The sequence below is a fragment of the Galleria mellonella genome, unplaced genomic scaffold, assembly GCF_026898425.1.
Source record: "Galleria mellonella isolate WM207_F2 unplaced genomic scaffold, CSIRO_AGI_GalMel_v1 utg35, whole genome shotgun sequence".
In the NCBI taxonomy this organism is placed as follows: Eukaryota; Metazoa; Arthropoda; class Insecta; order Lepidoptera; family Pyralidae; genus Galleria; species Galleria mellonella.
The window spans coordinates 3,113,685-3,130,688 of record NW_026442082.1 but is presented as its reverse complement, the minus strand read 5'-3'; the positions used below and the strand labels follow the sequence as shown (position 1 = coordinate 3,130,688).

Below are 17,004 nucleotides of genomic sequence, written 5' to 3'. Positions count from 1 at the left end.
TTGTATAAAAAATGTTTTAAAATATTCCCCCTACTCCATTAGGCTACTCACTTGAATGATCTGTATTTTCTTATATTTTTATTAAATGTTTTAATGAGATCTCATATTGTCAGAGCACTCATATAAAAGCAGGGTTACTCTAAAATAAAACGTTGCTTCAATTATTAGTAATTATGTAGGAGGAGATTTCAGTAGATTTAGCATAATCATTATTGGCAACACTCGAGTTAAATAATTTATGATTTAGATTCTGAAAGTTGTAAATCTAGTTACCTTATATTTTATTATATAATTAGTTATTGTTAGAACAAGTTATCTTTATCATTGTGACTTTGTTTTGTAAGTTGTTTTAAAATTTAATATAAATATTTAGTTCATATCATCGCCACTAGAGGCGCTGTACAAATATCCTTGCATCAAAATTATTACCATTTGACTTCCATTTGCACTTTATTTGGATTTAAGAGCGAATTTGTAATTTTCCTTTAAATAAATTTACTGAAATCTAATCCAAAGCGCAAGTCTAGACTAGCTTAGCATTCTAGTGCATAATTAAAATAATTGTATTTTGCCAATCTTCACTGTCAGTTACTGACAATCTGCCATTTTTTACGTACCCTAGTTTTTAATGAATGTATTAAATGTATGTGTAATTATTATGTGGTTTTATTACAATACTCGTAATTCACTTTATTATTTTGTATAATAGTAGGTAGTAAAGCAGTGTATTCAGGACAGGACGATTCATAGCCGATATCAGAGTATACACTGTATGTAGGCCATTGCTGATATGATACATGATGTTGCAGAATTGGATATATATTTTTTTATTTGTCATAGGAAAACCAGGGATTTTCCATAGGAAAAGCTACACTAGAGCAAAAAGATACAATTTAGGATCACAAAATAAAGTTTTCATAAGTAGCAACAATATAGATACAATACACTGTACACAAAACAACAAAAATAGGAGTTAACAAAAAAAACTATGAAAAAAAAATTGTCAACTATCTACCTATATAAAATCAGCCACTGGATCTGGGGGGTTAAAATAATAGCAAATTTTTAATTTCAAAATAAAGCTACATTTACAAAATAATTCTTTTTATTCTGTATATACTTAAATTGAATATGCAACTTTGGAATATTGCATAATGTAATGTACATTACATTAGTTAGGTGCATACAGTTCAACTTTTACTTAACATCTAAATTATCATGTATCTGTCACATCACAAACTTTAACATTTAAAAATTGATAACACAAAGAGTTAAAGAGAATGATCAGGTGATGATGTTGTAAAATTGATTCGTATTCAGGTTGAAACCAAAATCATTAAGGATCCTATTAGATCTTTGTACACCATATACTAGTGAAACTGAAAATTTTTTCCAAAGAAAATAGATTTAAAATAAAAAGAAAACATATTTTCCTCTATTCACTCTCTCACTACTTCTCTCATATCAAGTCCAATTGTTAAAATGATACTAATAAAGATGACATTGATTTCACCTGTATTATTTAACCTATATGGTCATTTTAAAGTAACACAGTCCTTAGTCCTTACATTTGTATTAATTTATAGTGGATGCCCTAATAATTTGATTTCACTTCTAACTTCATCATACAAGTCTTTATAATCTTCGTGTTCCTTGACTAGCACCATGATGCAGCCTCTCATAGTGCCCATGGCAGCACCAATGTCTTTACGGCTTGGTGTGTAGCAGTATGGAACATCCTTCTCTTCGCATACTGCTGGAAGGTGGCACATAATCTCTATCGGTGATATGTCACCTGCAAAGATTACAATCCTGAAAAGATAGAAATATGAACATTAGAATATTAAAAAATAACTATTCGATTAAATGGTGAATAATAAGAGTGGCATTATTATTTATATATGTTTTCTGGACCTCAAGATACCATATTATAAGAAAACAGAGGGAGACTTTGTACAAAAGTCGATTGCTTCTGTCCTCCTCTGTCCCATTCGTGTTTCAACTGTAAAGCAGTTGTGTTTGCATGGCTGTGTTTCGGTTTGAAGGGTGGGATATGGTGTTAATTTACTGGGTACAGAGGAATAACACCTGAGTCCTCAGGAATGGCAACGCATGGGGGGTATTATGGGCGAAACAGTATATTCTGTTATGTGCGGCGATATAGGCGACGGTTACCACTTTTCATCAGGTGGGCCATCAGCTTGTTTGCCATTCTAGGTTGTATAAAAAAAAAACATATAATGAAATTCTAAAATATTAAAATAACTAATTTCAGTCTTTAAATATTTAATATCATCAGCAATAATAGTCTAAATTTTTTTTATATTCGAATAAATGATTGATATATATACATACATATATTAATAAATAGAAAAGTCTTGTTTGTTTGTAATGCATAGATTCAAAATACCATATTCTGAAAGTTACATCATTAGCAACTGACATAGACCATATATTATTTTTGAAAATTCATCTACCTGTGTGAAGCCAGGTTTTTTTAATGGGAGAGAATGGAATGGTACCTCAGCCTGCGATGTGGGTAAACATTGGCGAGGCACCAGTGAAGGGTGACAGGTGAGGATGAAGGCAGGTCTGTTGGACCATAGTGACCAATTAAACAAGAATTAACCACTATGGTTTCCAGTGGGAACCGTGTGGATGTCAACCTGATTGTAGTATATTGGAAATTATTGTTCCTAAGGTTGGCAACATTGAAAAATGTAATTAAGTGAGTGTCATGGCGTCCATCAATAAAAGTGTGCATTCATTTCAAGCAGTTTTTTTTTATTATTATAAAGGCAAGTTATTTAAGCGTGCAAAGTACATCAAATGTTTTACAACATTATAAAATGGCGACGAAGTAAAAGTATTTATAATTCGCAAGTGCTATTTTTCATTTTTGTAATTTGTTTAAAAGTTACAAATTACAACCGACATGGCGTCAAATATTTCTTTTAAACCCTTTCAAGAAGGAGATGATATTAACTGTTTTTTGGAAAGGATGGAACAGCATTTTACTGCAAACCAAATAAATGAAGCAAGACAGCTACCAACCCTGTTAATTTCCTTACATCAAGATGTATACAAAATTTTGAAAAGCATGGTGCATCCATCTTTACCGAAAGAAAAATCATACAGGGAAATTGAAGAAGTTTTAAAATTAAGGTTTCAGCCAAGAGTTGCCCATTTCAGAAAAAGAATAAAGTTTTACAATTTACGGCAGGCGGAGGGTGAGTCATCATCCAAGTGGTTTGCTCGTGTCAAAGAAGCGGCAACAGAGTGCAATTTTGGAAAAGGAATAGAAGAGTATGTCAAGGACAAATTTATTACGGGAATGTTACCAGGGCCGATACAAGATAGATTATGTGAAGAGCCTGTAACAAAGGATACTCAAGATTTATTGGAGATAGCTTTAAATAAGGAATCATCATTTCAACAAAGTGATTTAGTGTCAGTGAATAAAATTTCAAATAAATTTAATAGTAAACAATCTAGTGCACAGGTAAAAATAAAAACATTTAATAAACAGGAATGTGACAAGAGTCCCCAAGGTAATATTTTAAAATGTGTTCATTGTGGAAAACCTAATCATTCATTTGCTAGATGTAAATACAAGTCTTATAAATGTAAAATTTGTAATAAAATAGGACATTTAGCATTAGTGTGTAAAAATAAGCCTACAAATAATATAAATATTGAAAATAATTCAGTGGATATATTTACAGTAAAACATGAGTCACACATTAATTATATTTCTCCTTTTATGATAAAATGTTATGTAAATTCAATACCATTAGATATGGAATTGGATACAGGAGCGACTGTTTCTTGCATTCCTTATAAGATTTATAAAGAAAAATTTTGTAATGTTAAATTAAACCATACTGCATTGGAATTAAAAACATATAGTGGTCAATTGGTGAAGCCAAGTGGTGAAATTTCAGTTAATTTAAAATTAAATGGAAAAGAAGTTCATTGTTCTTTGTTAGTAGTGGAAAATGGATGTAGAAATTTATTTGGTAGAGATTTAATGAATCTTTTTGATATGAACATGAAAGAGTTAATAGGTTTGAATTCTGTAAGCGTTTCAAATTTAGAAAGCATTTTGCAAGAGTATTCAGATGTTTTTAAAAATGAATTAGGTGTTATTAAGGGTGAAGAGATTTGTCTAGAATTAAAAGAAAACACTAAGCCGATTTTTATGAAACCTAGACCCATTCCATTTTCATTTAAGGAAAAGGTAGATTTTGACAAAATTAGAAAAAGAAGGCGTTATTTCCAAGGTGGATAATTCTGATTGGGGTACACCTTTAGTTCCAGTTATCAAAGAGAATGGTCAATTAAGGTTATGTGCTAATTATAAAATTACTGTTAATAAATATTTGAAAGAGTTTAATCACCCAATACCTAGAATTGAGGATATATTTACAGCTTTACAAGGAGGTGAAAAGTTCAGTAGATTGGATTTAAGAAATGCTTTTAATCATTTGATATTAAACGAAGCCACAGGGAAGTTGTTAGCTTGGTCCACACCAAGAGGTATATATAAATTACATAGATTGCCCTATGGTACTAAACCAGCTAGTGCTATATTTCAAGCAAAACTTGAAAAGATTTTGTTAGGAGCCAAAGGAGTAGTAAATTTCATTGATGATGTAGTAGTCACTGGAAATAATGACCTTGAGCACCTTCAAAATTTAAAGGAAGTTTTAAAACGCTTTAAAGAGGCAGGTATTAGGCTCAATAAAGATAAATGTACTTTCTTTCAAAAGGACATTAAATATTTAGGTCATATTATTTCTGAAAAGGGATTATCTAAAGATATGTCAAAAGTGAACTCTATAATTAAGGCACCTGCACCTACAAATGTTTCAGAAGCTCGTGCATGGTTAGGGATGGTTAATTATTATGGTAAATTCATCAAAAATTTATCTATTAAATTAAAGCCTATATATAATTTATTACAGAAAAATATTAAATTTAATTGGACAAAAGAATGTCAAAAAAGTTTTGATACAATTAAGAAAGATATTATTTCAGATAATGTGTTAATTAATTATAGTAGAGATTTACCTTTGCGTTTAGCTTGTGATGCTTCACAAAATGGAATAGGAGCAGTTTTAAGTCATATTTTGCCAGACGGGACAGAAAGACCCATCAGTTTTATTTCCAGAGTTTATACTAAAGCGGAGAAAGGTTACTCCATGATTCATAAAGAAGCTTTAGCAATTTATTGGGCTGTTCAGAAATTATATCAGTATTTAATAGGTAGAAAGTTTGAATTATTATCTGATCATAAACCATTATTGGCATTGTTTGGTGAACATAAAAGCTTACCACAAATGGCAGCAGGGCGTCTGCAACGATGGTCATTGTATTTGTCAAGTTTTGATTATACATTTAAACATATTAAAGGTATTGAAAATGTTAAAGCTGATTGTATGTCAAGATTGCCATTGCAGTCAACAGTGTTAAACAGTAATAATCAAGAATGTGATTATATTAATTTTATTGAAGATCAGAATATTATAGATATAAATTTAATTCGATCTGAAACTAGAAAGGATCCATTTTAAGTAGTGTTTACAACATGATAAGGTATGGATTTCCTAAACATATGAAAAATGAAGCTTTTAAACCATTTATTAACCGTAAAAGTGAATTATATATTGAGAGTGGAGTTATTATGTGGGGATATCGCATAGTAATACCTAAGAAATTACAGAATAATTTATTAAAGGAGCTTCATGTTTCACATGAGGGCATTGTTAAAATGAAGAACAATGCAAGGTCTTATTTTTGGTTTCCAAATTTAGATAATAGTATTGAAAATTTTGTTAAGTCTTGTCAAGTTTGTATGTCTGCAAGACCAGAACCTCAAAAGTCTAAAATTATTTCATGGCCTAGAACTAATTTTCCATATGAAAGAGTACATGCTGATTTCCTAGGACCTATAAAGGGTAAAATGATATTATTAATTGTAGATTGTTATACTAAGTGGCCAGAGGCATTTATTATGAAAAATTTAGATTGTAATACAACTGTAGAAAAATTTCGTGAATGTTTTAGTAGATTTGGTTTACCGAAAGTAGTAGTAACAGATAATGCAGCTACATTTTGTTCTAAAGAATTTTCTGAATTTCTTTTTAAAAATGGGATTCAACATGAGACATCACCACCCTTTCATCCAGCTACTAATGGCTTTGCAGAAAATGCAGTAAAGAATTTTAAGAATTCTATGTACAAGTCATTAAGTGATGTCAAGAATAGAAATGTGTCTTTTGAAACTTTAATGTGTAGATATCTTTTTCATATATAGAAATTCAATACATTGTTTTACTAATGTTTCAGCAGCTGAAGCTATGTTTAATAGAAAACTTAGATCCAGATTAGATTTATTATCTACTAAATAGGAAATAAACCAGAAAATAACAGTAGGGAAAAGAGAGGAAAAATTTAAAGAGGGAGATTATGTTTATTGTAGAGATTATAGAAATCCTAATAAGAAGAAATTTGTTAAGTGTATAATTGATGAAGTTTTGGGTCAAAGAACATATTTATGTAAAGTTTTAGAGGAGAATTTAATTTGGAAACGTCATTTGGACCAAATAATACGTTCTTTGTCTCAGAATCAGAAGGAACATGTAAGTGAAACTGGTAAAAATATATTAAATGATAATGTGATTAATGATTCTCATGAATCTATTTACAATAATTATGATAAAAATGGTAATGATAATTCAGACACAATTGTAATTGATCCAGTTTCAGAGGTAACAGATAACATTTGTAATAATAGTAATATAGCCTCTGAAATTGTTACTAATCAAAATGAAGAAGTAGCTTGTGCTAGTAATTCTTTTGAAAGTTCTCATTCAAGTCAAATATTGAGGCGTTCTGAAAGACAGAGGCGAGCACCTCAACGTTTGAACTTGTAAAGGGAGAGTATTGTAGTATATTGGAAATTATTGTTCCTAAGGTTGGCAACATTGAAAAATGTAATTAAGTGTCATGGCGTCCTTCAATAAAAGTGTGCATTCATTTCAAGCAGTTTTTTTTTATTATTATAAAGGCAAGTTATTTAAGCGTGCAAAGTACATCAAATGTTTTACAACATTATACTGATAATCCCTTTACCCCCTGTGAAGCCAGGTTAGATCACTTGTTGAATATAAAAAGTTAAGTATAAGGTTTTGATGATAAAATATGAAGAATATTTAGAAAAAACATACTGAATACTAACTTTTAGACTTTTCTGCTGCATGTATTATAAAGGATGGGATTATTTAGGTATATTATGATCACCAAGAAGCAAAAGAGGTTTGTTTGAATCGAAGTATTTGGGATTGCATTGTTTCTGCCTTCACTAATGGGAGACAGGCGTGACCATGGCTGGTGTAACCTCGTCGAAACGTCGAGATAACTCAGTAAAATTATTATATTTTACCTATTTACATCATTTGATTCTGTTAATTCTCGACTCTTATAAATCACAATATTGAATATTTTTAATAGTGATTTTGGGATTTGAAAGTAAAATTATAATTTCCTACATACAAATATAATAATGGTTATTATTATATTTGTATTTAGGAATATTGATATTTAGGAATAGGCCTAGAATTATCTTTGAATCGTATGACTAAAATAAGAATAGTTTTAGTAGGCACCGCTCGGAAAACAAATTTTAACCTCAAAATTTAAATGTAAACTTACCCTTTCTCACCGAGCCGCAGTTGCTTTTGTACTATTTTCAAACCATTTCTAATATAATTTTTGTGGCTAGTAGATTTCTTGATGAGTTTATAGATTTTTTTGCTAAGCTTTTTTGGTGCCATGGGTTTTGCGATCACACTACAGTGATCAACTTTATCGCTGTAGGATTGTGGTTCAGTTTTTATAGTGACATCATTTTCTTCAGTCTCAACTACTTCTTGTTTAATTTTCCCCATTTTAATTTATTTGTAAAAGTATTTGTAAAAATATTTTTCAACACGTGTTGATAAAATGTTTTTTAAAAAAAGTCGAGGATTAAGAGTAAAAGTGAGAGACACGCGACAGAAACGTCACTTAGCCTGACATTGACATTTCTTTAATGTTGTCAATAGGTTGTTTGGTTTTCGGCTAAACCAATTTAAAAGGCTTATTTTTTTTTCTTATATATTTATTTTATTACTATTTTTTCATTAGCATGTAGCGATGGGTATATTTTAATAATTAAAAGCTGAAATTTTAGTAATTAAACTATCCGGTTATTTGTGGTGTAATAACCGGTTAAATATTGACCCAATAGTCTTAAGCTAGCATTAATTAATAATCACGGCAACTGCCGTAGAAGGCGGATAAATGTAATCGTCAGTAAGTCCTCACTGCGCTATAATATGCTGAACTACGTACTACCTACGTACGTAGGTACGTAGCCACTGGGGATCGGTATAGCTACTTATCGCCATACCCATTAATTTTACAAATAAACTATAGAAATTTAAATTACTGTCATAAAATACTTGTGGTCAATATCTTTAGAAACTAGAAATTATTTTTAGAAACATTTTTTAATTTAGAGAGATTTTAGAAATCAGGGTTTCTTTATGTTTGAATGAATCTTAATTTGAAGATTAAATTGAAGTACAAGATGAGGTGAAAAAGAGCTTTAAAAGCTTTAAAAGTATATATGGGCAACACATTACTTTTATTAACTATGAATCGTCTAGAAATAGAAACCGTTTAGTTTTTTTTACCACTATATGGATAATAGTACTTTAGGGTTTACAAAAATAATTATTGAACCATTTATTTTCCATCTTTCTAGATATTTCTTCTGAAGATTAATCAGTTAAAAACTTTGGTTAAAGTACACACATATAATAAGTTCCTACCTATAATTAAAATATTATTAAAAAAGTTATAAGATGTCATTAGTTTCTAAACTCAATAATTAACGATTGTCATATCGTTTCTATGGTAACAAGAATATGTCAACAGCGACCAATTTGAAAGTCGGCATGTCAATGGAATAATTATAATTAAATTACGATGAAGTATTCGGCTTGATTATCAAAATAAATAAGATCAAGAGTTCTATGAATTTTACTTACAAGTTTTAAAACTATAAGAAAATGGTAAGTAACAATATAAACAAAATACACCTAATGTATGTATGTGTTGATAAATTTTCTTAACATTCCTTTTGCCATCTTATATTCTTAGCATAGTACGATAATTAAATGATGAAATGAAATAGAGACCTTTTTGTGTAAAGCTTTTGTATATATTTATGTAATTCCAGGGCTTATTAAGCATCTTGAAAAAGTTACGTTCCAATCCGGATAAAGAATTACGTTTACTTCTTCTTGGTCTCGATAATGCTGGCAAAACTACATTGCTGAAACAACTGGCTTCAGAAGATGTGACCCATGTTACTCCAACGGCCGGGTTCAATATTAAATCTGTATTATCCAGTGGATTCAAACTTAATGTATGGGATATTGGTGGGCAGAGAAAGATTAGGCCTTACTGGAGAAATTATTTTGAGAATACCGATATTTTGGTAAGTAAAAAAGAATATAATACAAACAATACAAGGTTGACTGGAAGAGATCTTTTCAACCCACCTGTGTATTTTGTCATTTTTTTTTAACTGGATATCTATATTAAATGACATACAGACAAACAAATTATACATTTTGTCCTATTTTTTGTTAATAAATTTATAATATCATTACACAGACAATCTCTCTGGTGTTGTTAGTATCTATTGGTTATGTTAATCGTTTATTATCAGGTAAGCTGCTTGCTTGTTAACCACTCTTTCATATAAATATACTGTTTAAATCAATGAATGAACAGGTAAGCAAGGATGGTACCTTGCTACACGCCTTTATGGTTTACACTTTAGGGTACACATTAAGGTCCCTTTTTTATACTACAAAAGCAAACAAGTATACAGCCCGTCTGATGATAAACATTTACTGTAGCGTATTTACCAGTTTGACAAAGAATTCTAAAATAGTATTAGTGATGGTGGTTTTTCTAATAATTGTAATATATAATTTGTCTTTCTTTTGTAGCCATCACAAATCTAAACTAATAATGTGGAAAGTACTTAGCCAATTTAGTTCTTTCAATTATAGAAAGCTACATTATCAACTAGTAACATGGATTGTATTTTATTTAAATAAATTTTAAAGCCAGTATGGTTTACTAGTGTATCATAATTTTAATTTAAAAGTACAAAAATTAATTTACAGATTTATGTGGTGGATTGTTCAGACCATCAAAGATTAGAAGAGACAAGTCAAGAATTAACAGAATTGCTACAAGACGACAAGTTGCGTGGCGTGCCACTATTGGTGTACGCTAATAAACAGGATTTGTCTACTGGTGAGTTGATCATATAAGTTGATCTATTGACTCAATGGATCAACTTTTAACAATTTAGCTTTTAAATAGGATTTAAAAATAGGAAAAGCCATGAATCAGACCATTTATAGATAGCTTATCAAGATACAACACTCCAGTTTGTAACTTGGACCACCAGGGATACAATAATGAAAACCAGATCTGATTTGATACAGTACTTTTTGTGTGATGCCAAAACAAACAGACAGATAAAAATAAATAAAATATATCATTTTTATTTCTTGCTGTTATTGAGAGCTCACATCAATTTTTTTATTAATATTGTTTAATATTTCCGATTCTCTACAATACAATATATAGTTACAATTTTATAACACTAGTGAGATATATATGTATAAAAACACATAGGGAATATAGGCAGAGAAAATATCTAGAAAATATGTAATTTCACATTGTAATGATTATTTCAGCGTTGCCTTCACCACGACAATGAAGTTGTCCGTGACATTTGGGCCTCCAAATTCCATCAGGTGACCGAACACCTGGCAGATACGCCGGATTGTGGCCCCGACTGACTTCTTCTTGTTCCCAAAAACCAAATTGGTGTTAAGGTTGTTTTTGGGGGACAATATTATAATTATTATTATCTATACCAGTGATTCTACAACCAGAGTGACTTTCAAGGAGCCTTCTGTGAAACGCCACAATTTATGTCAAATATTTAAAATTTTTGTCATAAACTATTTTTGCTTTTAGTGTGTTTAGTACAAACCTCGTATATATATTTATATATCAAGATAAAACATTTTTTTGTGTGGACCTTCAGGAAATTTTGAAAATTAGATCGATTAAAGTTTTTGTGTGATGTCAACAAAGAAAAGGTAGAGAATCACTGATCTATAAAATATATATTGATTTGATCACTTTGTCTTATTAAGATTATCAATTTTCTTAAATATTTCCCATTCTCTAGTTAAAATTTTATAATACTTGTGAGATATATATTTATAAAAACACATAGGGAATATAGACAGAGAAAATATCTACAAAATATATCACAGAAATGATTATTTCAGGTTGCCAATCCGCCTGAAACGTTGCGCAACATATTGGCAAAACCTCATCAGGGATCGCATAGGCAGATACAGGCGTGTGTCGCGACTGATGGCACTGGTTAAAGGTTGTTTACAATGATTATAATTATTAATCTATACCAGTAGATTATAGTTTTGTGTGCAAAACGTCGCAAAAGTGTGCCGCCAAATTTTGCAAATATTTAAAATTTTTGTCATAAACTATTTATGTAGTGTGTTGTAGTAAGTAAATAATTTTTATCTTTTTTTTTAGTGTGCCGCCAATTATGATATTTAAAATGTAACAAAGAAAAGTTATTTGTTTTATTATATATATTGATTTATTGTCGGTGCCGGATATAATGGGCCATCATTTAGATGTCGTAAGAGGCGATAAAGAAATCTCTGTTCAGAGATGGTTAGCAATCTCCCTCTTAAAATATCACCAGAGGTTCATCAAAAAGTGGCATATGAATCCGTTCCTTCAAGGTGGCAAATACTGCAAAACCTGACATAGGGTAGTGTTCAGGCGTGGACAGTTAAAGGCTGATATGATGAAACAGTTTAATTACGCCGTAGATTATAGTTTTGTGCAAAACGTCGCAAAATTATCTATAATATTCCAGTCCAATCTATTTTTAAGACAAGTACGTAGTAGGCAGAGTAAACGTAATGTAACTAATATATTAGTAAGCTGGCAATTATGATATTTTTTGCGAATGTAACAATGGTTATTTTTTTATTATAATTTATTTTTATATAACATTTAGATTGAATAACAAGATCTCTGAGAGATATTTCCCAAACACTACAGTATGGAAAGTTCATCAAAAAGTCGCCTATGAATGTTCCTTCCATGGTCGGCAACAGCAGTGACACTTCTAGTGTTGGAGGCGTCCATAGGTTACAGTGACTGTTTACCATTATAAAGGCTGAATGCTTGTTTGCCATCTCAAAAAATTCTGATCCGATTTTGATTAATCTTTTTATATGCGATAACACAGCCATATAAAATATATATTATTTTTTTTTCTAATTATTTCTTTTTAATTTACAGGAAGGTATGGAATGGGTTTGTAAGAATATACCAGTAAAGAAATAGCTTTCAGTTACTTATTATTTAATAGTAATTGTTAATTTATATTCTAAAACAAATTTAATTCTCACTAGAGATTTTTAATACTATAATTGATATTTTTAGGTATATATTGCATATCTCTTACAATGCGCGGAGAGTTAAGTTCTGGTCATGATATTTTGTATTATAATTATGTTATTTACTGTGGGAAATATTATGTATTTTATTGAGTTTTTGGGCATTTCACACTACATGTGCTCTAGTAATTGCCCAGGTATTTATTCTAAGTGGTTTTAAAAGAAGTATATTGTCAATTCTTAAACAGATTTCGATTATTCTTTTTTTGAATCAATATGGTTTTCTTCTGTGTTTGTTCCATATTCAATTTTCAAATGACTTCAAAACGAAAGAGGTAGAGAACCTTTTTTTCAGTTGATTTTTTTTTTATATTTAACAACATAACTGCGTCAGTTGTAAAACGATTTGAATTTTTTTTTTGAAATGGTAAACTTACAGATTGGTCCCATTCTTATCAATAGGGTTTTAGTTTTTAAACTAATTTTTTTTGCCATTATCGAAGTTGGTTTCTTTTGTGGAACACTCTTAAATTATTTTGTTTCGAAAAAGCTGTTTTAAACATTTTTTGTTCCGAAAACAATTTTACCGCGTTTTGTGTTCAAATTTTATCTTTGAAACATTTCTAATGTAATAAGTGTAGTGAGATTATACTAGTCAATATTATCACGATTGAAGTCACTGTTGTTGTTTTTTTTCTTTTTTTTTTTACTAAAGTTAAATATTATTTGTAAAAATTCCTCTTAAACTAATCAATTGGGTTGAATGGTGCAACGCAAGTGTGTCATCCGAGGCTTTCTATATTTATTATCGGTATTATGAACATATTTCTTAATTAGCGATGTATGCTTATTAAAATATAGAATTGTAAACTTGTTTTGTTTGCCTGCATAAAACGTATAAAAGAAAACATGTACATTTGATTATTTAATTCAAAATAAATTATTTATTAAATATATTTTATGAATTTGTATGAGAGATGAAATGATGTAATTAGAAGATTGTAAAAAAAAAAAAAAACTTGTAACTGTTTCTGTTTCTTGTCTATTTATTGTAATTATTAGTTCATTTATTCTTTAAATGTAAACCTCTTTGTCCTTCTGTATAAACTGCAATCGGGTATACCGATAGATACGTTATCGATACCGCATGCGTGCGATGAAACGAGACAGTGATACAGTGTGTCTTATTTTTTCTCATGCTCACACTAAGGAAAATGTATTTACCGATGTAGATATTCGTTTGCCACTTATGTAGGAGGACTGACTTTATTATTTATCTATATGTTCTGTGGCCTTTATTTTACACTAGTGACCCGCCCCGGCTGCGCATGGTTTTTAGAAAGTAAATTACGGCTCATATTACTCGCTAATAATGTAGCTCTCTATGTGTGAAAGAATTTTTTAAAACGGTGTAGTATTTTTGAGTTTACCCATTATGATAGAAAATGATATAATAATAACATTTATTGAATCCAAAAATACATGTTTCAATTTTACATTTGTTCCCAAAACTTCACACTAGGACTCCCTGTACCGTGAAGTCTTGGGCCCTCTTCTAATTATAAAACTTATTAACTAATATATAAACTACTAACTAATATATAAACTTTAGATACATAAACAATTTAGATTTATACACATTTTTACACACATATCTTGTCACATACACACACATATATATATATATATATATATATATATATATATATATATATATATACATACACACACACATATATATATATATATATATATATACATATACATACACATACACATACATACATATACACACATATACATACATATACATATACACATATACATACACATACATACACATATACATATACACTCTATAAATAATATAAATAATTTCATTTGATAATTTTTTTTTTTAATAAAATTGTAACTAGATACTGTCTTGATAAGAATAAAGTAGTAGAAGCTAAAATTCTTAGTGATTTAGTCTATATTGTTCTGACATCACGCAAAAAACGACTACACCATTTTAGATTAGCGATTGTTTCACATATAGAAAAATATATTTATAAGCAGCGAGTAACAATGACTGTATTGTAATAAAAAAAAAAAAAAATTAGAAATCTTCTAGCTATCTACACGTGTGAAGCCGGGGCGAGTTGCCTAGTTATATTTATATAGATTTCGATATAACACTAATGTTAGTTATATTTATACAGAAAGTAACAAATTGTACGCTATTATAATTCGAATCGCGTGTTAAAGACCTATTAATTGTGTTTATATAATGTGTAACGATAATAATGTGAAATAACATCGCGTGGAGAGGGTTCCGTACGATGATTATATGTTTTTTTTATACAACTCAGAATGGCAAACAAGCTGACGATCCACCTGATGGAAAGTGGTAACCGTCGCCTATAGACATGAGCAGTACCATGGACATAATAGAGTGTACCTACTGTTTCGCCCGTGACTCAGGTGTTATTCCTCTGTACCCTGTAAATTGTATATATATATATATATATATATATATATATATATATATATATATATATATAATGTATGTGCATGCAACATACATCCAATAAATGCATCAGCCTATCGACCTCAATAGCTCGTGAATACGTTACAAACCAGTTAGGGTTGTGGGCGTACCCATCGTGCTCACAACTGTGGATCCGCGTTTGTTGTGCTCTCAGTTTGTTTGACATTCTAAGTTGCATCTAACTTACAATGTGTAAAGTTGGCCTTATGTACATTTCGATTTATGTTTCTTAGAAAAAGTTGCTTTGCTTCATGACCACTATTGCTGGATGTCGGTTTGTTATGTATACATATTATATTGTATCGTCTATGTGTGTATTTAATATTTTCCTGTGCAATCTTTATGTGCTTTAGAATTATAATTATTAATTAATGTAACCAATTCTATGCCCATCGATTTAACGTCTAGTGAAATATATTCCGTCCGTTTTACGTTTAGAGTGAAATAAAATATTTTTACACATAAATTAATTATGCTTAGAGTAATATTAAAATTTTACTCGTTAAGTACTTTTTCTAGTCACAAAAAGTATAAGTAATGAAGGTTATAATTAAGATAATGAGGTGTTATTAAATTAAATGCTAATATTTTTAATTTTTAGGGTTGCCATATTTAATTTAAAAAGTGCTAGAAGCAACAATGCTTTTAGCACTTTTTAAATTAAATATTTTTTTAAGTAATTCTAATTTGGTATTAAAAGTATATAATTAATATGTTGAAGGTTATAATTGTTAATGGGGTAGTCAGTGGTAATTGTTGGCTATTATTGTGCGAGTGTATTTGAATCCAACCTTGCAAGGGGCGAGCCTCATGTTATGTGGATCTCCACACTAATGTTTTACCAAAAACAAGGCAACTTTGATTAATTCCAATGACTCTTTTATAATATAAAAAGGGCCTACTTTAGTATGGTGTCATATAATTGTGATTAATATAACAAATATATACATATAACAAATATCTTCCCCATAAGGGGAGTTTTGCCAGTAATTGCTACGCTTGGCAGGCGGTTTGGCAATGCTCGTTAGGATTTGGTGATATTTTAAGAGGGACGCTGCTGCTCATCTCTCGACCATTTCGTTAACTTAATCGCCTCTTACGACACCCACGGGAAAGGAAGGGGTCGCCTATTCCATGCTGGGACCACATTGCAGTGTTATAATATTTGCCTTTAATTTGACAACACCTTTTTACGAAAGATTTTGAATTATGTAACGTGTAGTGTGTATTTTATTATAATTAATTAATAGTTCAATTATTACACTCTTGTTTGATTTAGGATACTTAATTATAGAGTTTCTTCCAATTGAATAAATAATATTGTAACTGTATCAGACTTTTATTTAAATAATTAAACACAATTTTTTTTTTAATGCTGTCAACACATAATTGACATAGTAATACAATAGGAAATAATACAATGTTAAAATTGTTAGACGTCATATTTTATACAATTTTATTGGCAGAATTGAATTTATTATTATATTTATTTATCATATAAAATTATTTGAGTAAGATAATGAAGTATGTATGACATCATATATATTTCAGATAAGTCTAGATCTGTAGCTATGTTTAAACCAATGTTCTGAACGGATTTCTATATATTTAAACGATTCGTTGATTTAATATACAAAGGGATAAACAAAATAAACATTTACAATCGATCATAACTGGATTTATATTAAATACATGTCATAATAATTATCAAATATTTATGTATTAAAATATATCTACTTACTAATTAACTTATATTTTTCGAAAATCAGTTGACTATTAAAATAAAAACATAAGTTCTAGGTAGATAGATAAGTGGTCTTTACTAAAATTATTTTCAATTGGTTTCTTTATTATGTCTCTAATACTTATTCGCCATTATTTCAG

General features: G+C 29.7%; 2 protein-coding genes across 2 annotated transcripts; one reads left to right on the top strand and one right to left on the bottom strand.

Annotated features, from left to right (window-relative positions):
- Positions 1-1,087: 1,087 nt before the first annotated feature.
- Positions 1,088-8,059, bottom strand: LOC113514304 (H/ACA ribonucleoprotein complex subunit 2-like protein). The gene is made up of 2 exons (XM_026898353.3): positions 7,717-8,059; positions 1,088-1,812 (listed from the first exon to the last, which is right to left on the bottom strand). The coding sequence occupies exons 1-2, from the start codon at positions 7,950-7,952 to the stop codon at positions 1,581-1,583; spliced, it is 468 nt and encodes a 155-aa protein (XP_026754154.1). The 5' UTR covers positions 7,953-8,059; the 3' UTR covers positions 1,088-1,580.
- Positions 8,060-8,833: 774 nt separating this feature from the next.
- LOC113514301 (ADP-ribosylation factor-like protein 3) lies at positions 8,834-10,855 on the top strand. The gene is made up of 4 exons (XM_026898350.3): positions 8,834-9,122; positions 9,290-9,550; positions 10,251-10,383; positions 10,833-10,855. The coding sequence occupies exons 1-4, from the start codon at positions 9,120-9,122 to the stop codon at positions 10,853-10,855; spliced, it is 420 nt and encodes a 139-aa protein (XP_026754151.2). The 5' UTR covers positions 8,834-9,119.
- The last annotated feature ends 6,149 nt before the right edge of the window (positions 10,856-17,004 follow it).

Bases quoted from the DNA above. Each gene is read 5' to 3' on its own strand.
- LOC113514304 (XM_026898353.3), bottom strand. From the start codon at position 7,952: ATGGGGAAAATTAAACAAGAAGTAGTTGAGACTGAAGAAAATGATGTC. The intron at 1,813-7,716 runs GTAAGTTTACAT...CTATCTTTTCAG, and splicing joins CTGCGGCTCGGTGAGAAAGG to GATTGTAATCTTTGCAGGTG.
- LOC113514301 (XM_026898350.3), top strand. The intron at 9,551-10,250 runs GTAAGTAAAAAA...ATTAATTTACAG, and splicing joins TTGAGAATACCGATATTTTG to ATTTATGTGGTGGATTGTTC. The intron at 10,384-10,832 runs GTGAGTTGATCA...TGATTATTTCAG, and splicing joins TAAACAGGATTTGTCTACTG to CGTTGCCTTCACCACGACAA.